The sequence below is a fragment of the Coffea arabica genome, chromosome 7e (assembly GCF_036785885.1).
Source record: "Coffea arabica cultivar ET-39 chromosome 7e, Coffea Arabica ET-39 HiFi, whole genome shotgun sequence".
Taxonomy (NCBI): Eukaryota; Viridiplantae; Streptophyta; class Magnoliopsida; order Gentianales; family Rubiaceae; genus Coffea; species Coffea arabica.
Window position 1 is genome coordinate 182,408 of NC_092323.1, and position 19,345 is coordinate 201,752.

Below are 19,345 nucleotides of genomic sequence, written 5' to 3' on the forward strand. Positions count from 1 at the left end.
CCAACGGAGATCCAAGCGAGAAAATAGACCAACAAGTGACCACATTCCGGGAATAAAAGTGAAGATTCCTCCCTTCCAAGGACGATCGGACCCTGATACATACTTGGAGTGGGAGAAGCGGATTGAACTTGCCTTCGATTGCAATACCTACTCGGAGGAGCAAAAGGTCAAGTTGGCCGTGGTCGAATTCACCGACTACGCCGTTGTGTGGTGGGATCAACTCTCCACTAGTTGAAAGAGGAGTGGTGAACCTGCCGTACAAACTTGGACCGAATTGAGGCGATTAATGAGGAAGCGATTCATACCAAGTCATTACTACAGTGACTTAAGGAGTTCGAAGCGTCGAGGACTACCATAAGGAGATGGAGGTACTTATGTTGCGAGCAGACATCACAAAGGATCGAGAGGTGACTATGGCGCGCTTCCTGAATGAATTATGGACCGAAATTGCCGAGCAAGTGGAATTACACCATTATGTGGAACTTGGTGGAGAAAGCCATCAAGATTGAAAGGACGATTAAGAGGAGGGGTCCATCTCGGAATTACTCCAACTTCTCACCCATTTATCCTCGAACTACACCACCAAAAAGGGAGGATAAAGGGTCGAGTGGTTCCATCCCCTCTAGATCAAGACTGGATATGCCTAAGTGGGAGTCTAAGGCACCATCGAGGACTGCCATCGAGTCGGGCATGGGTCGAAACCGAGATACCAAATGTTTCAAATGCCAAGGCCGATGGCACATCGCTAGTCAATGCCCTAACCAACACACCATGATCATCTTGCCAAATGGTGAGTTTCTCACCGATGATGAGGATGAAAAAGAGGAGCTGCCCTCACCTGAGGAAGAAGAAGAAGAAGAGGAAGCATTGCCCGTCAACGAGCGAGTTGGACTCGTTGTTAGGCGAGCCTTAGCAACCCAAGTCAAGACCGCTGACCATGCACAAAGGAAGAACATTTTATACACCCGATGCTATATCAAAGGAAAGGTATGCAGCTTGATCATCGATAGGGGTAGTTGTGCTAATGTTGCTAGTGCCTTGATGGTGGAGAAACTAGCACTACCCACTCTACGCCATCCAACACCTTATCGTTTGCAATGGTTGAACGATAGTGGGGATGTTCGTGTGTCACCAAGCAAGTCCAAGTACCTTTCCAAATTGGGAAGTATGAGGATGTGGTATTATGCGACGTGGTCCCTATGCAAGCATGCCATATATTATTGGGGAGACCATGGCAATTTGACAAAGGAGTCACGTTTGATGGCGTTACCAATAAATACTCCTTCAAACAAGGCGCGAAGAGGATTATTCTTGTGCCACTTACTCCTAGCCAAGTTCGTGAAGATCAGGAAAGCTTGATAAAGGAAAGTGAGCTCGAGAATGGAAAGAAAAAGATGGAAAAAGCCGAGAGCTCAAAAGAAAATAACAAGGCCGAGAAAATTGAGAGGGAAAAGGCATGTAGTGAGCCGGCCAAAATAGAAAAGAAAGAGAAAAGGCAAAATCTACTGATAAAAGCCAATGTAGTAAGAAAAGTTTTGAGTGTTAATACACCTATTGTTGTACTTTTGTGCAAATAGGTGTTGGTTATTACAAGTAATCTTATTAACACTTTACCATCTAGTATTGTCTCTCTCTTGTAGGATTATGATGATGTCTTCCCCGATGGGATTCCAAATGGACTACCACCAATAAGGGGAATTGAGCATCAAATCGACTTGGTTCCAGATGCCTCACTTCCTAACAGACCAGCTTACAAAATAGGACCAGATGAGACAAAGGAACTCCAACGCCAAATCGAAGAGCTTCTAACAAAAGGATGGGAGTGGGAAAGCTTAAGTCCGTGCGTTGTTCCCGTCATCTTGGTGCCTAAAAAGGATGGAAGTTGGCGAATGTGCACTGACTGTAGGGCCGTCAATGCAATAACGGTAAAATATCGTCACCCTATTCCTAGACTTGATGATATGTTAGATGAGTTATATGGTGCTGTGATTTTTACTAAAATTGATCTAAAAAGCGGTTATCATCAAATTAGGATGAAAGAGGGAGATGAATGGAAAACGGCCTTTAAAACCAAACATGGCTTGTATGAGTGGTTAGTTATGCCCTTTGGACTAACTAATGCACCTAGTACATTCATGAGGTTAATGAACCATGTACTTCGTCCCTTTCTAGGAAAGTTTGTAGTTGTATATTTTGATGACATACTGATTTATAGTAGGAGCCTAGATGAGCATGTTGAGCATGTGAAACTTGTTCTTGATGTACTTCGAAGGGAAAAACTCTATGCTAACCTTAAGAAGTGCTCCTTTTGTACTGATCAACTTGTCTTCCTAGGCTTTGTTGTGAGTAAACAGGGAATCAAAGTGGACGAGGAGAAGGTCAAAGCAATTCGCGAATGGCCTACTCCAAGCACGGTGGGTGAGGTATGCAGCTTTTCATGGTCTTGCTAGTTTTTATGGACGATTTGTTAAAGATTTTTAGTACCATTGTTGCACCTTTAACTGCTATAATTAAGAAAAATGAGCCATTTGTGTAGGGTGATGCTCAAGAACGTGCTTTCCAAATGCTTAAACACCAACTCACACACGCACCATTACTTGCATTACCATGCTTTGACAAGATGTTTGAAATCGAGTGTGATGCATCTGGGGTGGGTATAGGAGCTGTCTTAATGCAAGAGGGCAAACCAATTGCATACTTTAGTGAAAAATTCAATGGGGCAGCTTTGAATTATTCCACTTATGATAAAGAGTTGTACCCTTTGATTTGTGCTTTGGAGACTTGGCAACATTATTTGAGACCAAGGGAATTTGATGCGAGACACGGAAGTTACTTCGGATCTAGAGGAACACGTTGACGATTTGATGGAGTTGAACCCAAACTTGGACCACTCAAGAACAGATTCAACGGTAGAGGACGCCACAATCAAGTGTGTGTTCTTGATTGATAAGTCAAGAGCAACCTAGGATCAACTCTAGGATGTTCAACTTAGCTTTCTCAAGCTAAGGAATTTCTGCCACAAGGAATAGATGAAATTCTGGAAATTGTATTCAATAATCTCAAAAAAACTGAATGTAACATCCGTGACAAACATCAGTGGAGCGTATCTTCAATTGTAAGTAACACTTTAGTCGTCTTGCAAGGATCTTCCAACTCAATCCCTTCAATGGGCGGTTTCTCTTGGGCTTGGACGGCATGAACCAAGGCTTGAAGCGACTCCTTAAATCTCTTACTCCGTGCTCGTGTCACTGGGTCTTGGGGCACCTTCACAGGGTCTACTGGAGTACCATGGGTCTCGTGCTCAACCGCATCAGAATTTGTCATACACACTGACCATGAATCACTTAAGCACATTAAGTCACGACACAAGTTGAATAAGCATGTTAGGTGAATTGCATTTATTGAAACATTTCCCTATGTGATTAAGTACAAAGTTGGGAAAACTAATGTTGTTGCTGATGCGTTATCACGTCGTTACTCTTTACTCACTCAACTTAATGCAAGGCTATTAGGGTTTGAGTTAGTTAAAGAGCTATACTCCAATGACCCAGATTTCTCAGGTATTTATGATTCTTGTGGTTCAGCAACTCAAGGTAAATTCTACATCTTTGATAGATTTTTTTTCTACCTCAATCGACTGTGTATACCTAACTGCTCTATTCGCTCTTTACTTGTTAGGGAAGCACACGGAGGTGGCTTGATGGGACATTTTGGTGTGGCTAAAACCTTAGCTATCCTTCAAGAACATTTCCACTGTGCAAGGATGAAGCGCGATGTGGAACGAATGGTGGCCAAGTGCATCACTTGCCACAAAGCTAAATCCAAACTTCAACCCTATGGCCTCTATAGTCTTTTACCTGTACCTAAGGAACCTTGGACTGACATTTCCATGGATTTTGTTTTGGGGTTACCTAGGTCAAAGAGGGGTAATGATAGCATCTTTGTTATTGTTGATAGATTTTAAAAAATGGCACATTTTATACCATGTCACAAAACAGATGATGCATCTCACATTGCTGATTTGTTTTTCAAAGAAATCATTAGATTGCATGGCATGCCTAGGACAATTGTCTCTAATAGGGATGTCAAATTTTTGAGTTACTTTTGGAAAACTTTGTGGGGAAAAAGGGGTACTAAATTACTCTTTTCTACTACTAGTCACCCACAAACTGATGGTCAAACTGAGGTCGTCAACCGCACATTGTCTACACTCTTATGTGCAATCATTAGGAAAAATATTCGCATAGGAAAATCATTAGGAAAAACATGGGAAGAGTGTTTACCCCATGTTGAGTTCGCATATAACCGTATGGTGCATAGTTCTACTCATTTCTCACCATTTGAAATAGTCTATGGTTTTAACCCTTCAACACCACTAGACTTATCACCTTTACCTTCTTCTGAGCGCATTAACATAGATAGTGCTAAACGAGCAGATTTTGTGAAGAAGTTGCATGAGTAGGTCCGCTTAAACATTGAGCGAAGAATGGATTAAGTGGCTCAAAGGGTTAACAAGGGACGCCACCGCGTGGTGTTTGAGCCTGGAGATTGGGTGTGGTTGCATCTACGCAAGGAGAGGTTCCCGGTCCAAAGACGCAATAAACTCCTTCCATGAGGAGATGAGCCATTTCAAGTCATCAAGTTCATCAATGACAATGCTTACAAGCTAGACCTCCCCGGTGAGTACAATGTAAGCGCAACATTCAATGTCTCTGATCTATCTCCTTTTCTTGTAGACGATGAAGCTGATTTGAGGACAAATCCTTTTCAAGAGGAGGGGGATGATACTAACCAAGAGACACCATTGAGCATAGTTCGAGTACCTTTAGGACCTGTGACGTGCGCACATGCTAAGAAGATGCGAGAGGAACTCCAAAGACTTGTTCGTGAGTTGCAAAGCCAAGAAATTATCCCCAAAGTCATTAAGGGACTTGAGCATGAAGTAATGAAGGTTGTTCATGTGGTTCAAATCAAGGAGGATGACAATTGAAGGCTTTCTAGTTTGAGTATCTTGTTTAGCCGTTTAAGTAGTTGTTTGGAGTCTTATTTTGTCATTTCAATTCAAGGGCAAAGTCGGCCAGCTTGCAAGCTAGAAAGGGCCAACTCTAGTACCCCTAAATTGTAGGAGCCTTCTTCGTTTTATTTCCCTTAGGTCTAGCCTTTCCATTACACGTTAGGTTTTCCATTTGTATGGCTATAAATAGCCTACCAAGGGTCATGTTTTATTCATTCAATCATTCAATTAATACAATACAAATTGGGAGTTTCTTGGTTTCTCCAAGGCTTCTTGAATACCTTAGAATTTATCTAGGTGTTCGTGACTTATCAATCTAGAATCACACTAGATTGTGGCGTCCTCTACTTTTATACCAAGGTTCGTTAACCACGTGATTAACAGGTTGAGGTCATCCGCTCCAAGCTTGGTATCCTCTTGTCGATCCTGAGTCTAATCTCTTACGGGTTTCGTCACAACCGTTGGCGACGTTTGTATCACCATGATTTGAACCTCGATACTATAACCCTAGGAATGTTAGAAGGTGCCACAATCAAGGATGATGAACTTGATTGATAAGTCAAGCGAACACCAGATGATTCTAGATGTTCAAGAGCAACTCTCATTGAACCACAAGAGCAACTCTCAAGAAATGATGTTTTGAAAATATGTCATAATCTCTTTCATCATAGAATTAACCAATTCTTTAGTCCAACTTCGGAAGTCATCCTTTGGTTCACGCGACTTTGACTCAATTCAAGATTTCTTAGGTTCCATGACTCAATTGTCACGATACTCCTTAAATGAATCTCGTTTACTTGAGGATGACCTTAGCCTAGATGCTTGACATAAACTTCTTTGTTCCTTCTCATACTCATCACAAGTATGCTTATATCTTTCATATGCACACAAAGCACGATAAGGATCCATCTCCTGTGACAGCCCCACTTTCCCCAAAGGTGAACCAGAGGGGTCAGCGGCCGCCTACCCAACTCTCGCCAGGACTCACTACAACCATAGCAAGAATTATTTGAAATTTCTAAACTAACCAAAATAATACTTATTACACCCCAAAATAACATTTACATACATCCATATGTTCGCGAACAAAAGAATCATCATTCGGAGTCTATCTTAATTACAACCCAAAAATATATACACTACAATCATTTCTACTAAAATAAAAACTTAAATTCTCTCAAAACATTCCAACAATATTCTTGAGCACTCTCGGATCCGAATTCTGTTAAGAAAAACAAAACGTTGGATGAGCTTACGCCCAGTGAGCATTCCAGGTAAACAGAAAAAATAAGAGAATAACAGAATTTAATATGTAAGCACATTTTCCCAAGTACTATAGGTTCAAATAAATTGATACTCAACTTTAGAAACTGGTAGTGCAACAATTAATTGTAATAGGAATCTTTCAATGTAAAATACTTCCTAAACAATAACATTCATGTGTGCATTCAATCATTCGTTCAAGTAAATACAAGGAGGAACAATAATTTAAAAACTAAAAGGATACGGGGCTCATAGGGAGCAACATTCACCTTATAACTGCCAATAAACAATCCCCTACATTTTACCACCTTATAACCTCCGAACTCCTACCTTATGTCCTCCGAAAGATCAACAATTCCCTCATTTAACATTCACCTTATGCCCTCCGAAAAATCAACAATTCCCCTCATTTAACATTAAACATTTAACATTGTACTCAAGGCCTTTCAGTAAAGAGTTTTGAACTTTGCACTTAACATTGGTAAGTTATAAAGTCAAAGCTATCCAGGTGATCCGACCTCGCAAATGGCGGGTCTCAGATAGAGTGCCAGCATAGGGTTAAGCTCAGTTTAGCCGATGCGATAAAGTACACATCAGCCTACATTCTTGCACATTTATCATGCATTCATGCAATGTAAACATACGCTCATAGCAAATTAACAAGACAAGAAAATCACAACAGTCATTCACTTATTCGCATGTCATTCAAAAAAGAGCTCTTAAGCAAATAATAGCATTTTCTCAAGTCAAATAACATGCATTGGAACACTCACCAATCAATGCAACCCTTCACTTTAACCTTGGTTCGTCCTCTTATACTCTCTCGAGTCCTGTGGTCATATACTATATTAAAAGACTAGCAATACAAAACCAAAATACATGAAGAAATTGAGATTTCAAAACTTCATTTAGAAAATGCATCAATTTACAAGTTTTATGCCCATATAACCTATCAAAATATAATATTTTCATGTTGCAATCGAGAAGAAAACCTCATGTACTTACTAAATCAACGTTGCCAAAGTCATTTGGAGCACAAGAGTGTGATACCCCAACTTTTAGGATCATTTTTTGTTTAGTCTCAATGAGGATATTACGGTTTCTTTAGTTTATTTTTATTTTAAACCATTATTTTGTTTTAAAGAAGAAACTAAAGTTATTTCTTTGGGTTTGATTTAAAACCTTGTTTTATTTTAAAAGACTGGAAACCCTAAAAGTCTAATCAAAACCCTAGTTTCACTTGTGACTGACCGTTTTCTTAAATTTCTCATATTTTAATCGAAACCCTAAATTCAATTTATGGAATTGTAAAACCACTCACGTTTTTCTTAAAAATACCCTTTTATTTGGAAATTATTCATTTTTTATGGCCCTACTACCCAATCACCTCACAATAAGTGTAAATGAATATGGAAGTAAGGGTTTTCGTTGTCCGTTTCCAAGTTAGCGCGAATTAGGATTTTCACGTTTTTTCATAGTGTGACTATTCAGTACGGAGTGAGGATCAAATTTGGTAGGTAAGAGTGACTTTTGGATGAGGAAATATTATATGATTAGAAGTGATAATAATAAGTTAGTGATTAGAAGTTAAAAACCCTAGTATACGCGATTTAAGAAAAACGGCTCGAACCGACGAGTATCGATTACTACCGATTGAACCCCCCCATTAATCACCACTTCCTTACCACCACATACCCTTGATATTTTTACAAAATATCCCCCCTCATCCTCAGCCATATAACCAAAATATGTGGCCAAAATGCAAGGAAAAGAAAATAAAATTTGGATGGATTTTGGTGGTGCCACTTGTCGGCTATCTATGGCTTCTTGCCTAACTCATTTTCCTCCATATTTATCATCAAAAAACACACAAATTGTCCTCATTTTCTTCCTCCTAGCCATGAATAAGAGAGAGAGAAAGAGCAAGAGAAAACAACTTCAATTTATCTTGATTTGCACCATTTGAGTGAAAACAAGAAAAACTAAACCGATCAATCACTAGTTTGGAAGCTTGGGAAGCCTAAGGAACCAAGAATATCAAGGAGAGGTGAAGGATCATCCTAGAAAGGTCTTGCCTTGAGGTATAATGGCTGATCAACCATTTCTTTTCCATTAATCATGATTAAGTTGGGTATTGATGTTAGTATAGTGCTTGTGATGCTTGTTTCAAAGAGTTTTGATGATTGGATGGATGACTTTTGAGTTAGGGTTTCTTGTGGGTTGGTGTTGTATGATGCATATATGTGGTATATGATCTTGTAAAGGTAGTAGTAGTGGTAGTTTCAAGGTGAAAATATGAATTATAGCTTGAAATAACAAAAATTCCAGATTTCTGGAAATCTTAGCTTCAGTTCTGTCCGGTTCTATTTCATCATGCTAGAGGCCAAATTAGGCTTAGTACAAAACATAAAAGTTGTAGAGAATGATATTTTATGATTTTATACAAAATTTGAACTCAATCGGAGCAACGTAGCCTATGAAAAGACCAAAATACCCTCACTGCCCTAGGATGCATCCAGTGATCCGTTTTAGACAGGTCATCCAATTGACCGTGTCTATTCACTATGATCCGTGCTGATTTAGCCATGTTCCAAAACATGAAAGTTTTATTAATTTGTCTTAGCTTTTCAACGCCTCCAAGAACTCCTTAAACGGACTTTGGTAGCTTGAGATATGGCCATTTGGAGGTAGTACGGTTAACTGGCCGGTTAGTTGGAATTTGGTTCTGTGAATTGGGAATTTGACTGGGTTACACTGGAAATTAGGCTAGGTAGTCTTCACCAAAGTTGTAGCTCTCTGCCTTAGCTTCGAAACGGTATAATTTACACCTCAATCCGATACGCGTAGCCTCGGTTGTGTCCGTTACGTAAAAACACGTCAAATCTGTCTTTTGCTAAACTTCATTTCCGCACATGTCGTTAGCTTGATTTTGTACCTGTATGACCTTGAGCCTATTGAACGGCTATTGAAATGAGATTATTTTGTATGTAACTTTGAGTTTGTTTGAGGAAAATATTGAAGCCATAAATGGCTGGAAAATGGGTAAACACAAGGGGCATGCCGCCAAATTTTCACGAGAAAGATAAACTAGCCTTTGGAGTTCTAGTTTTGTATTTTGCAAATTTAACTTGGATGCACTGAAAAATGGGTCGAGGTATCTTCATGGAAGTTGTAACCTTTTTTCTAAGGTTCGAGACACCATCTAGTACATTTTCATCCGATAACCACAGCTCCAATTATGGGCAAATCGTGTAACCCGTTTTGTACCATTTTCATTTTCACGGACGCGCACGTGCATTTCTCAACCGTTTTTGCCGTTTTGGACCGTTTAGGTCTACTTTTGGTATTTTATTACCATTCCGGCCGTTTCGGCCAATTTCGACATTCTTTTGGCCTTAACGTCATTTTGACCGTTTTGATTATTTTTTATCGTTTTCGACCGTATTCGATCGTTTAAGTAATAAACTGCTATTGTGTGGTCGTTTCACTTATGTGTGTATATAATCTGTCAATACAGATTGTGAGGCTTTTGACGGTGACGGTCAAGCTCAGTGAATTGTATCGTTTTTCGTGCCAAGCTTTATCAAATGAGTAATTGGATTGTTATTGATGTCAAATTGTTAAAGTGCTTTGAATATGTTAAATGGGTACTTAGGCGAGGGTGTACTTTATCTCACTCGACCTAAACCCATCCTTTGTTTTGATTTCATATTTGAGAATACATGCCTTATGTTGAGTAACACCCTTTTGCTGTGTGCTGATGGGGGTGATTACATTACTTGAGTATCGCTCTTTTGCTGTGTGCTGATGGAGGTGATTACAGGACTTGAATTAAACCCCATTTGCTGTGTGCTGTTTGGGGTAAGTACTTTGTTGTGTACTTTATTGAGAGATACCATCTATTGAGAGATCGGATATCTCAGGGCTTGGTTCCAACCCGGTTCCCAGGGTTAGACGAACTATTCGAGCCAGCTGGGGCTTGGTCGAAGATAGTTCCATGCTAAACTTGGGATTTAGTTCCTTGTTAAAGCTTTGACGAAAGCTAAGTTATTTTGTTTCGCTCGAGCTGCTGTGTGTTGTTGACTGGCCAGCGGGGGTTGATAAGGTGGACGGAGAGTAGTGTAAGTGGAGTCTACGGACCATGAGTACTGTGGTTGACGGAGTGTCAACAAGCGTTCAAGCTCAGGGAATTGAACTGGTTTTGGAGCCACCCGTATCCTACCATTGTGATGTTACTTTTCTGTTGTTGATATGAAATATCCTGATTTACTTGTTTAATTATGTGAGTTTACATTTTTACGCCTGATTACTCACTAAGCATATTGCTTACCCCATTCCATTTGTTTTCCTTAGCAGGGGGCCGACGCGGGGATCACTCGGGAAGGTGTTTAGTCTTTTGATTAGAGAATAGTTGAATTTATTCTTGTTATAAGTTGACTAGTAAGATGTATATAGTTATCGTGGTGGTTGTAGTTATCAGCTTTTCTAGGGTTTACTTTCTGGTACCCGTGATATGTAATTCTTGGAGAATTGGATGTAATATTTGGGATTTATCTTGTATTTCATTTGAGGACTGTTGTGAGTGAGTGAGTCCTGGCGCGAGTTAGGCAGGCGACCCGCCGAACCCTTTGGTACGCCTTAGGGGGAGGTGGGACCGTCACAAAGAGCATCGATTATAGTCAAACGTTTGCAGAAATTAGAACAAGACTTTCAAAATACAAAGTTGAAAATTGTCTGACCTAAAATGATTTGAAGAAACTCATTTCCTTTCATTTAAACCTCAATTCCACTCATAAAACCAAGTTCAAAATGGTTTAACAACTGCAACTTAAATTTGGAAATGGAAGCAAGAACAAGTTGAGAAAATGGAATTTTCACCAGTTTTGCACGACACTATTTGAAAAATAGTATCGCAAGTTTTTTAAGTCCAAAAATTATAAACTTTATACCATTGGAAAATAGACTCAAAGGGTTACAATTTTCCAGTAGGCACATTTGCAAGATTCTGCCCAGAAGTTAGTCAAATTCCAACCTCAAGTTGCTACTTTGTCCAGTAGAAAGACAGAACAGGTGTGGAAATTCAGTTAATTTTGAAAAATCACAGATATTCATAGGAATTGAGAAAAATTCTGAAATTTTTATGGTACAAAGCATTCTAAATCTAGTTTCAAATGCAGCAAGCAGAACTCAATTTAGATTTTTCTACACCAAGATACAATAGATTTTCCAAGACTGCTCAGAGTCTCCTATATAACAAAATTTTCAGCAACCCTTGACTCAACCTTCTCACTTAAGCTCATGATTTTGGTCCAAATCCAACTCAGTCAAAGTTTAATGCCCAACATAGTTTGTAGAGCAAGATTTTCCCCAAAATTTCTTGAAAATAAGGGCTAATAGCACTCAAAAGTTTCGGCCATCGAGAAGCTTTCAAAACGGAATTTTTTCACCAAAATTTGCAACAAAATCCAACCCAGATTCAAACTTTCCAAGAAATATACACACAAGCCACAACATCAAGTTTTAAAACACCAAAATCTACCATAAACATTCATCATAAAAGCACAAGAATGAACCTCAAGTCATCTACCTAGCTTGCCATGAAAATATAAGGAATTTTCCTCAAGTCATCTACCTAAATCAAGGTTTCAAGGAAACCTATCAACAACCCATCAAAGATTCAATTTTTCTAACTACAAATCTACTAGACACTTGAAGGAAAAAGAGGGTTTCAAGCCAATATCTCTCCTAGCAATATCAATCGAGCAACAAGTCCAAGTTTCCTCCAAGAGTTGCCTCCAAGCAAGACTTTCTTTCAAGCTCAAGCAAGATTCCAAGAATCATCCAAAGTTGGGAAAGATTTGAAGCAAAAATGGAGGAAAAAAAGTTGAGCTTTTCTTCTCTTTTTTTTTTTCCTAGCTCTCGGCCCTCTCTCTCTCCTTTCCTCTTGATTTTGGTTGTTTTATTTATTTATTTATTTTTAAGGCAAGAAAGGAAAGATTAAATGCTAAGAAAACTTGGTCAAAGGTCTCCCTTGGTTCCTATGGTGACATTTGTCACCTTCTAAAGTTCTTTAGCTCCAAGTGTCCCAAAACTTGTCACCTTCTAGAGCTCTCTAGCTCCAAGTGTCCCAATTCTCTCTCTTATTGCACTAAAGTCCTCTTTTTTTCCAAAAGTTCCTTTTTACACCCCACTACAAAGGAAATTTTCATTTTACCCCACACATTAACTTTCACATGCATTAAGGAAAAATCATCATCAAATCAATAAATAACCAAATAGATGACTTAATAAATAAAGTACCATGTAGTTAAACTAGATAAATTATCAAATTTCTAGGTTCTCACATCTCCTCCCTAAGTGAATGAAACTCATGTTGTGAATGCTTGGAGCTAGACTGTTTGGAACTAGAGTACTTGGAAGTATATTGCTTGGAACCCCTCCTCTTGAGAGGCTCATTCTCCAAGAGTTTTTGATTATATGTACAAGATGCAACTCCACTAGGCATGATTACGTGACTTGCAAAATGGTTAGCGACAGAAAGAAATTCCTCACAACACACAAACTTACATGTATGCACTCGTCACTCGTGTATCACTCAAATTTACACAATCTAATGATCTCACCAAAGCTCTCTAATGACTCTTGGCTACCTTCCTTGAATAAGTAAGTATTTGTGATGTGTGCACGGATGGCGAGATGGATGGCGGCCTTGACTCAAGGCTTTCATAGAGACATTGAAGGCTTGAAGTTGTCTACACATTGATCCAAGTCAATGAAGCATCAAGTAATGTTAGTAGTTGGTTTTGTTAGTTGAGTTGGTTGTTATAGTGTCATGTTTTAATTAGTTGGTCTAGTTAATTAATGGAGTTAAATAATTCGGCCCAACTTATGTCTGATACGCTCCTCGATCAACACGTTTCAAGCCACGTAACACGTTTGCCCAATGATCTAGCGAGATTTCCAACCGTTTGGATTGCGACTCCTAGAATCAAGAAGGACGACTCGACTTGACTCAAGGCGGTAGAACGACGACTCCAATCGAGGTGGATACTCTAGTGGATAGGTCGGTTGAACAATCAAGGACAATCGCAAGATTGCTCAAGAACCCTTGCCAAGGCAAGTAAAGGAATTGATTCTCTCAACAATGGAAGAGAAAACAAAACTAAAATTTTATTATCAAAGTACGTAACCCCCTTTGCTTATACAAAAGGAGCCTTTTATAGGCTAGAGACCTAGCGGCCTAATCCTTTTTAGACAAGGAATCGTTGTTGCATAACATTCTGCCCGTAAGTGTTGCTCCTTGTTTGTGTCAAATCTATCCATGCATGCGTAGTTGTTGCCTTGACAAATCTGACCATCTCTTGTGTCGATTGTTGCACCAAGAATCTGTCCAAAACAACAAGCACACAAGTAGGCGACGGCTAGGGTTTTCCTTGGCGGTTAGGGTTTGTTTTTGGCGGCTAGGGTTTGCTTTTGGCGGCTAGGGCTTCATCTTTTCAAATCTGTCCAAATCAGTTCATGAACTATCCAAGTTGCTTTCTTAATTTTCTAGACTAATTTTGGGTTAACTTGTTGGGTCTTGCGAATCTTGAAGGAAACCTACAAGGATGTAGGGTTTCTTGAGTTTCCTGAAATCAATCTTCAAACCCTTCAAGCTCTTGAAAGCTTCTTTGAGAATTCTTGGAGAATTCTTGCGAGAACTTGATGTCTGAGCGTTGCTTGTGGAAAAAATAGGGGGCTGACTGTGACGGCCCCACCTCCCCCTAAGGCGAACCAAAGGGTTCGGCGGACCGCCTGCCCAGCTCTCGCCGGGACTCAGTCGTTCACTACGGTCCTCAAATGAAATACAAGATAAATCCCAAATATTACATCCAATTCTCCAAGAATTACATATCACGAGTACCAGAAAGTAAACCCTAGAAAAGCTGATAACTACAACCACCACGACAACTATATACATCTTACTAGTCAACTTATAACAAGGATAAATTCAACTATTCTCTAATCAAAAGACTAAACACCTTCCCGAGCGATCCCCGCGTCGGCCCCTTGCTAAGGAAAACAAATGGAATGGGGTAAGCTCTTAGTGAGTAATCAGGGGTAAAAATGTAAACTCACATAATTAAACAAGTAAATCAGGATATTTCACATCAACAACAGAAAAGTAACATCACAATGGTAGGATACGGGTGGCTCCAAAGCCAGTTCAATTCCCCGAGCTTGAACGCCTGTTGACACTCCGTCAACCAAAGTACTCATGGTCCGTAGACTCCACTTAACTTTCCCCGTTCACCTTATCAACCCCCGCTGGCCAGTCAACAGCACACAGCAGCTCGAGCGAAACAAAATAACTTAGCTTTCGTCAAAGCTTTAACAAAGAACTAAATCCCAAGGTTAGCATGGAACTATCTTCGACCAAGCCCCAGCTGGCTCGAATAGTTCGTCTAACCCTTGGAACCGGGCTGGAACCAAGCCCTGAGATATCCGATCTCTCAATAGATGGTATCTCTCAACAAAGTACACAACAAAGTACTTACCCCAAACGGCACACAGAAAATGGGGTTTAATTCAAGTCAAGTAATCACCCCTATCAGCACACAACAAAAGGGTGATACTCAAGTCATGTAATCACCCCCATCAGCACACAGCAAAAGGGTGTTACTCAACATAAGGCATGTATTCTCAAATATGAAATCAAAACAAAGGATGGGTTTAGGTCGAGTGAGATAAAGTACACCCTCGCCTAAGTACCCATTTAACATATACAAAGCACTTTAACAATTTCACATCAATAACAACCCAATTACTCACCAAAAGATGTGGTGCCTTTACGAGTTACGTTCGGGTATTACTCCGTGTGTGGAATCCAAATCTGCGATAAAACATTGTTTAAGAACTTTGGAAATCGACTAAGGGTCGAAACTTAAATGTTTCGTTTAATAAGAACCACTTAATTGAAATTCATTTGGAGAATATTCGTAAACCACTCGTCCGCTTTTCAAACTGTGACACTTTGTAACAATTATGTTTGAAAATACCATTTGAGTCGAAAGTACGAGAAAAACGTCTTCGGAGTAGTTGGTATTTCATTTCCCAAGGGTACAAGTTTGGCCAAATTCTAACTTATATATCTCGATAAACAAGACAAAAATATCCTAGATGGTTCACGTGGTATTCGCTCTCAAGCCTTACTCAAGTCGTAAGTATCTCTTTCTAGTTCTCGGGCGTAAATTTGGGCAGCACGCCCTTTGTATTTACCTATTTTCCAGCCATATACGGCTTCATTATTTTCCTCAATCAAACCCAAAGTTACACATAACATAATTTCATTTCAATAGCCGTTCAATAGGCTCAAGGTAATACAAGTACAAAAATCAAGCTAACGACATGTGCGGAAATGAAGTTTAACAAAAGACAGATTTGACGTATTTTTACGTAACGGACACAACCGAGGTTACACTTATCGTATTGAGGTGAAACATATACCGTTTCGAAGCTAAGGCAGAGAGCTACAACTTTGGTGAAGACCACCTAGTCTAATTTCCAGTGTAACCCAGTCAAATTCCCAATTCACAGAACCAAATTCCAACTAACCGGCCAGTTAACCGTACTACCTCCTAATGGCCATATCTCAAGCTACCAAAGTCCGTTTAAGGCATTCTTGGAGGCGTTGAAAGCTAAGACAAAGTACTAAAACTTTCATGTTTTGACTAAAAGCTAGTTCAGTACGTATCCAGGTGAACAAACGCAACCAACTTAGTGTACTGTCAAAACTGTCCACTGACTTTACTCCTAGGGCAGTTAGGGTATTTTTGTCTTTTCACAGGTTACGTTGCTCCGATTGAGCTAAAATTTTGTAGGAAACCATTTAATATCATTCTATACAACTTTCATGTTTTGTGCTAAGTCTAATTCGGCCTCTAACATACTCAAACAGAAACAGGCAGAACTGAACCATAAGAAATCTCAATTCTGGAATTTTGTTATATGCAAGCTATAATTCATATTTTTACCTTAAAACTACCACTACTTTCTCCTTTACAAGATTATATACCATATATATACATCATATAACACTTAACCCACAAGAAACCCTAACTCAAAAGTCATCCATCCAATCATCAAAATCACTTGAAACAAGCATCACAAGCACAATACTACCATTAATACCCAACTTAATCATGATTAATGGAGAAAGAAAGGTTGATCAGCCATTATACCTCAAGACAAGAGCTTGCAAGAATGATCCTCCACCTCTCCTTGAAATTTTTGGTTCTTTAAGCTTCCCAAGCTTCCAAACTAGTGATTAATCGGTTTAGTTTTTCTTGTTTTCACTCAAATGGTTCAAACTCAAGATGGATTGAAGGTGTTTCTCTTGCTCTCTCTCTCTCTCTCTCTCTCTCTCTCTCTCTCTCTTAAGCTTGGCCCAAAACAGAAAAAAAAATGAGGAAAGATGAACTCAAATGGAAGATAAGAAGGTCAGATAAAAGGTTGGTCAAGAAACCATAGATGGTTGACACTTGTCACCACCAAAGCCATCCAAGTTTTGCTTTCTTTTCCTTGCATTTTGGCCACATATTTCTGTTATATGGCTGAGGATGAGGGGTGATATTTTGCAAAAATATCAAGGGTATGTGGTGGTAAGGAAGTGGTGGTCAAGTGGTGGGTTCAATCGTTAGTGATCGATACCCGTTGGTTCGAGCTGTTTTTTCTTAAATCACGTATACTAGGGTTTTTACCTTCTAATCACTAACTTATTATTATCACTTCAAATCATATGATATTTCCTCATCCAAAAGTCACTCTTACCTACCAAATTTGATCCTCACTCCGTACCGAATAGTCACACTACGAAAAAACGTGAAAACCCTAATTCGCGCTAACTTAAAAACGAAAAGGGAAAACCTTTACTTTCATGTTCATTTGCACTTATTGTGAGGTGATTGGGTGGTAGGGCTATTATAAAATCATAATTTTCAATTAAAAGGAGATTTTTAAGAAAAACGTGAGGGATTTTGCAATTCCCTTGATACCAGTTAGGGTTTTGGGTAAAATATGAGAGATTTGAGAAAACCGAGTAGTCACAAGTAAAACTAGGATTTTTTTATTGGAATTTAGGGTTTCTAGTCTTTAAAACAAAACAATGTCTTAAAATAAAACTAAACTAAAGGAAGCATAATATTTTTTTTTTTGAGACTAAACAACAATAGTATTCTAAAAGTTGGGGTTTCACACTGACCGAATCTGGAAATTATTTCTTGTGGCCAAGTGGCCTTTGCTTTTCGTTGTTAAGTTAAAAAAAGAAAAAAAGAAAAAAAATAGAAACGGAAAAAGAAAAGAAAGAGGAAGCACGCGGTTGGCAAGAAGCAAAGAAGACAAGCAAGGAAGTAAACTTGTATTGCCAAATCTGTTTGTACCTTTTGTAACCAGAAAATTACACAAAGAAAGCGTTCAAAAGTTTTGTCCTACCTCTTCTTGCAATTCTTGATCACCTTGTGCCTTGATAACTTGAACCACCCTTCGAGGTTCTTGAATTTCTTGGCCATCTTGTGTCTTGAAAACTTGAACTTCCCATCGAATAAAAAGTTTCTTGTACGTTCTTGCATCCATACGGGGCTTTCTTGGCTTAGGAACAAAATTCTTCGGAGCTTCTTGAGCAGCCCGTTAGGGGGATCCTTGAGTGACATTGCTCACATTATCTTGGGAGGCCATTGTCTTGAAACAAGAACCAAAGCTGCCTTGCCTTGCAAAGAGAGGGAGGGAGCTGAATTGTTTGTTCCTTGAAGTGTGAAGGGGGCCGAATTTCTTGGAGAAAGGTGCGGCTGTGAAGAGAGGGGTTTTTATAGGGAATTAGCCGACCTTGGGAAAGGGTTCAAGAAGGAGAAAAAATCTGGAAATTTCGGTTAAAGGAAGGAAAGAATCCAAATCTGTTTTGGAGAGGAATTTGGAAGTTTCTAAAGGTTTGTTCAAGAGAGGTTTCCTAAGGAGTTTCCAAAACCAACTTGTTTTCCCAATTAATTTAGGAAACTAAGAAAAATACTTGGATAACTCTTTGTTTCACTTGGACACTTTCCTATTTTCTCTCCTTGCTTTAGGGAACCACTCCTACTTTCACTCCTACGTTTTAGGAACCACTCCTACATCTTAGGAAACCTAGGGCTTCCTTTCTTAGCGTCATTCCTAAGTCTGCCCACCGCCCATAACCTTTCAAATTTCGTCCATTCCATCTCAAAATCTCACCCAATTGTGTCCTGCACTCTTGCCTACTCTTGTGGGAAAAGTTGGTGACGATTATTGGACTCGAGCAGCATTTCTCATCCACCTCAACCGACAGGTAAAGGCATTGGGTAAGATTGCTTAGAGAGTGTCTTGAGTGATAAACACGTGCGAGAGTGATACACTAAGGGAGTAAAGTGAGGATATATTTGCACTATTTCTTCTTGTTACTAACCTTTTGCAGGGCATCAAGAGAGACATGGAGCAACAACAACCACCCACTGGCTACTCCTTGATGTTCACCGCCATGAAGAACGAGCTCAGGCGAGTTAGCGAGCAACAAATGGAGGAATTGCACACTTGCTTTGATGAACTCTCCAAAAGTCTCACATGAGGCTCTCGATCTAGATCTCACAACCGGAGTAACCGTGACACCAGGGGAGCAAATAGTGAAGCCTACTCGGGTAGTGAGGATGATGAACGTGCTGAGAGGCCTACGAGGGACACGTCTAAAAACGAACTCAAGGGACTCAAAATTCAAGTTCTCGCGTTCAAAGGCAAGAGTGATCCCGAAGCTTACTTGGAATGGGAAGGCCGCATTGAGATGGTCTTCGACTGCTACGACTATAGTGAGGAACAAAAGGTTAAAGTTGCCGCCGTTGAGTTCACCAACTACGCACTAATTTGGTGGGACCACGTGAGGACCCATAGAAGGAGAATGGGAGAACCACGAGTCCGAACTTGGCGAGAGCTCAAGGCACTGATGCATAAGAGATTCGTTCCAAACTATTACAATCGAGATCTCCACTCCAAACTGCAAACCTCACTCAAGGCAACATGAGTGTGGAGGAT

General features: G+C 39.7%; 1 protein-coding gene across 1 annotated transcript; it reads left to right on the plus strand.

Annotated features, from left to right (window-relative positions):
• The first annotated feature begins 474 nt into the window (after positions 1-474).
• On the plus strand, positions 475-18,887 carry LOC140011062 (uncharacterized). The gene is made up of 6 exons (XM_072059132.1): positions 475-987; positions 1,137-1,454; positions 1,641-1,836; positions 2,173-2,261; positions 2,355-2,423; positions 18,738-18,887. Exons 1-6 carry the CDS (start codon positions 475-477, stop codon positions 18,885-18,887), a joined length of 1,335 nt encoding a protein of 444 aa, XP_071915233.1.
• Positions 18,888-19,345: the final 458 nt, after the last annotated feature.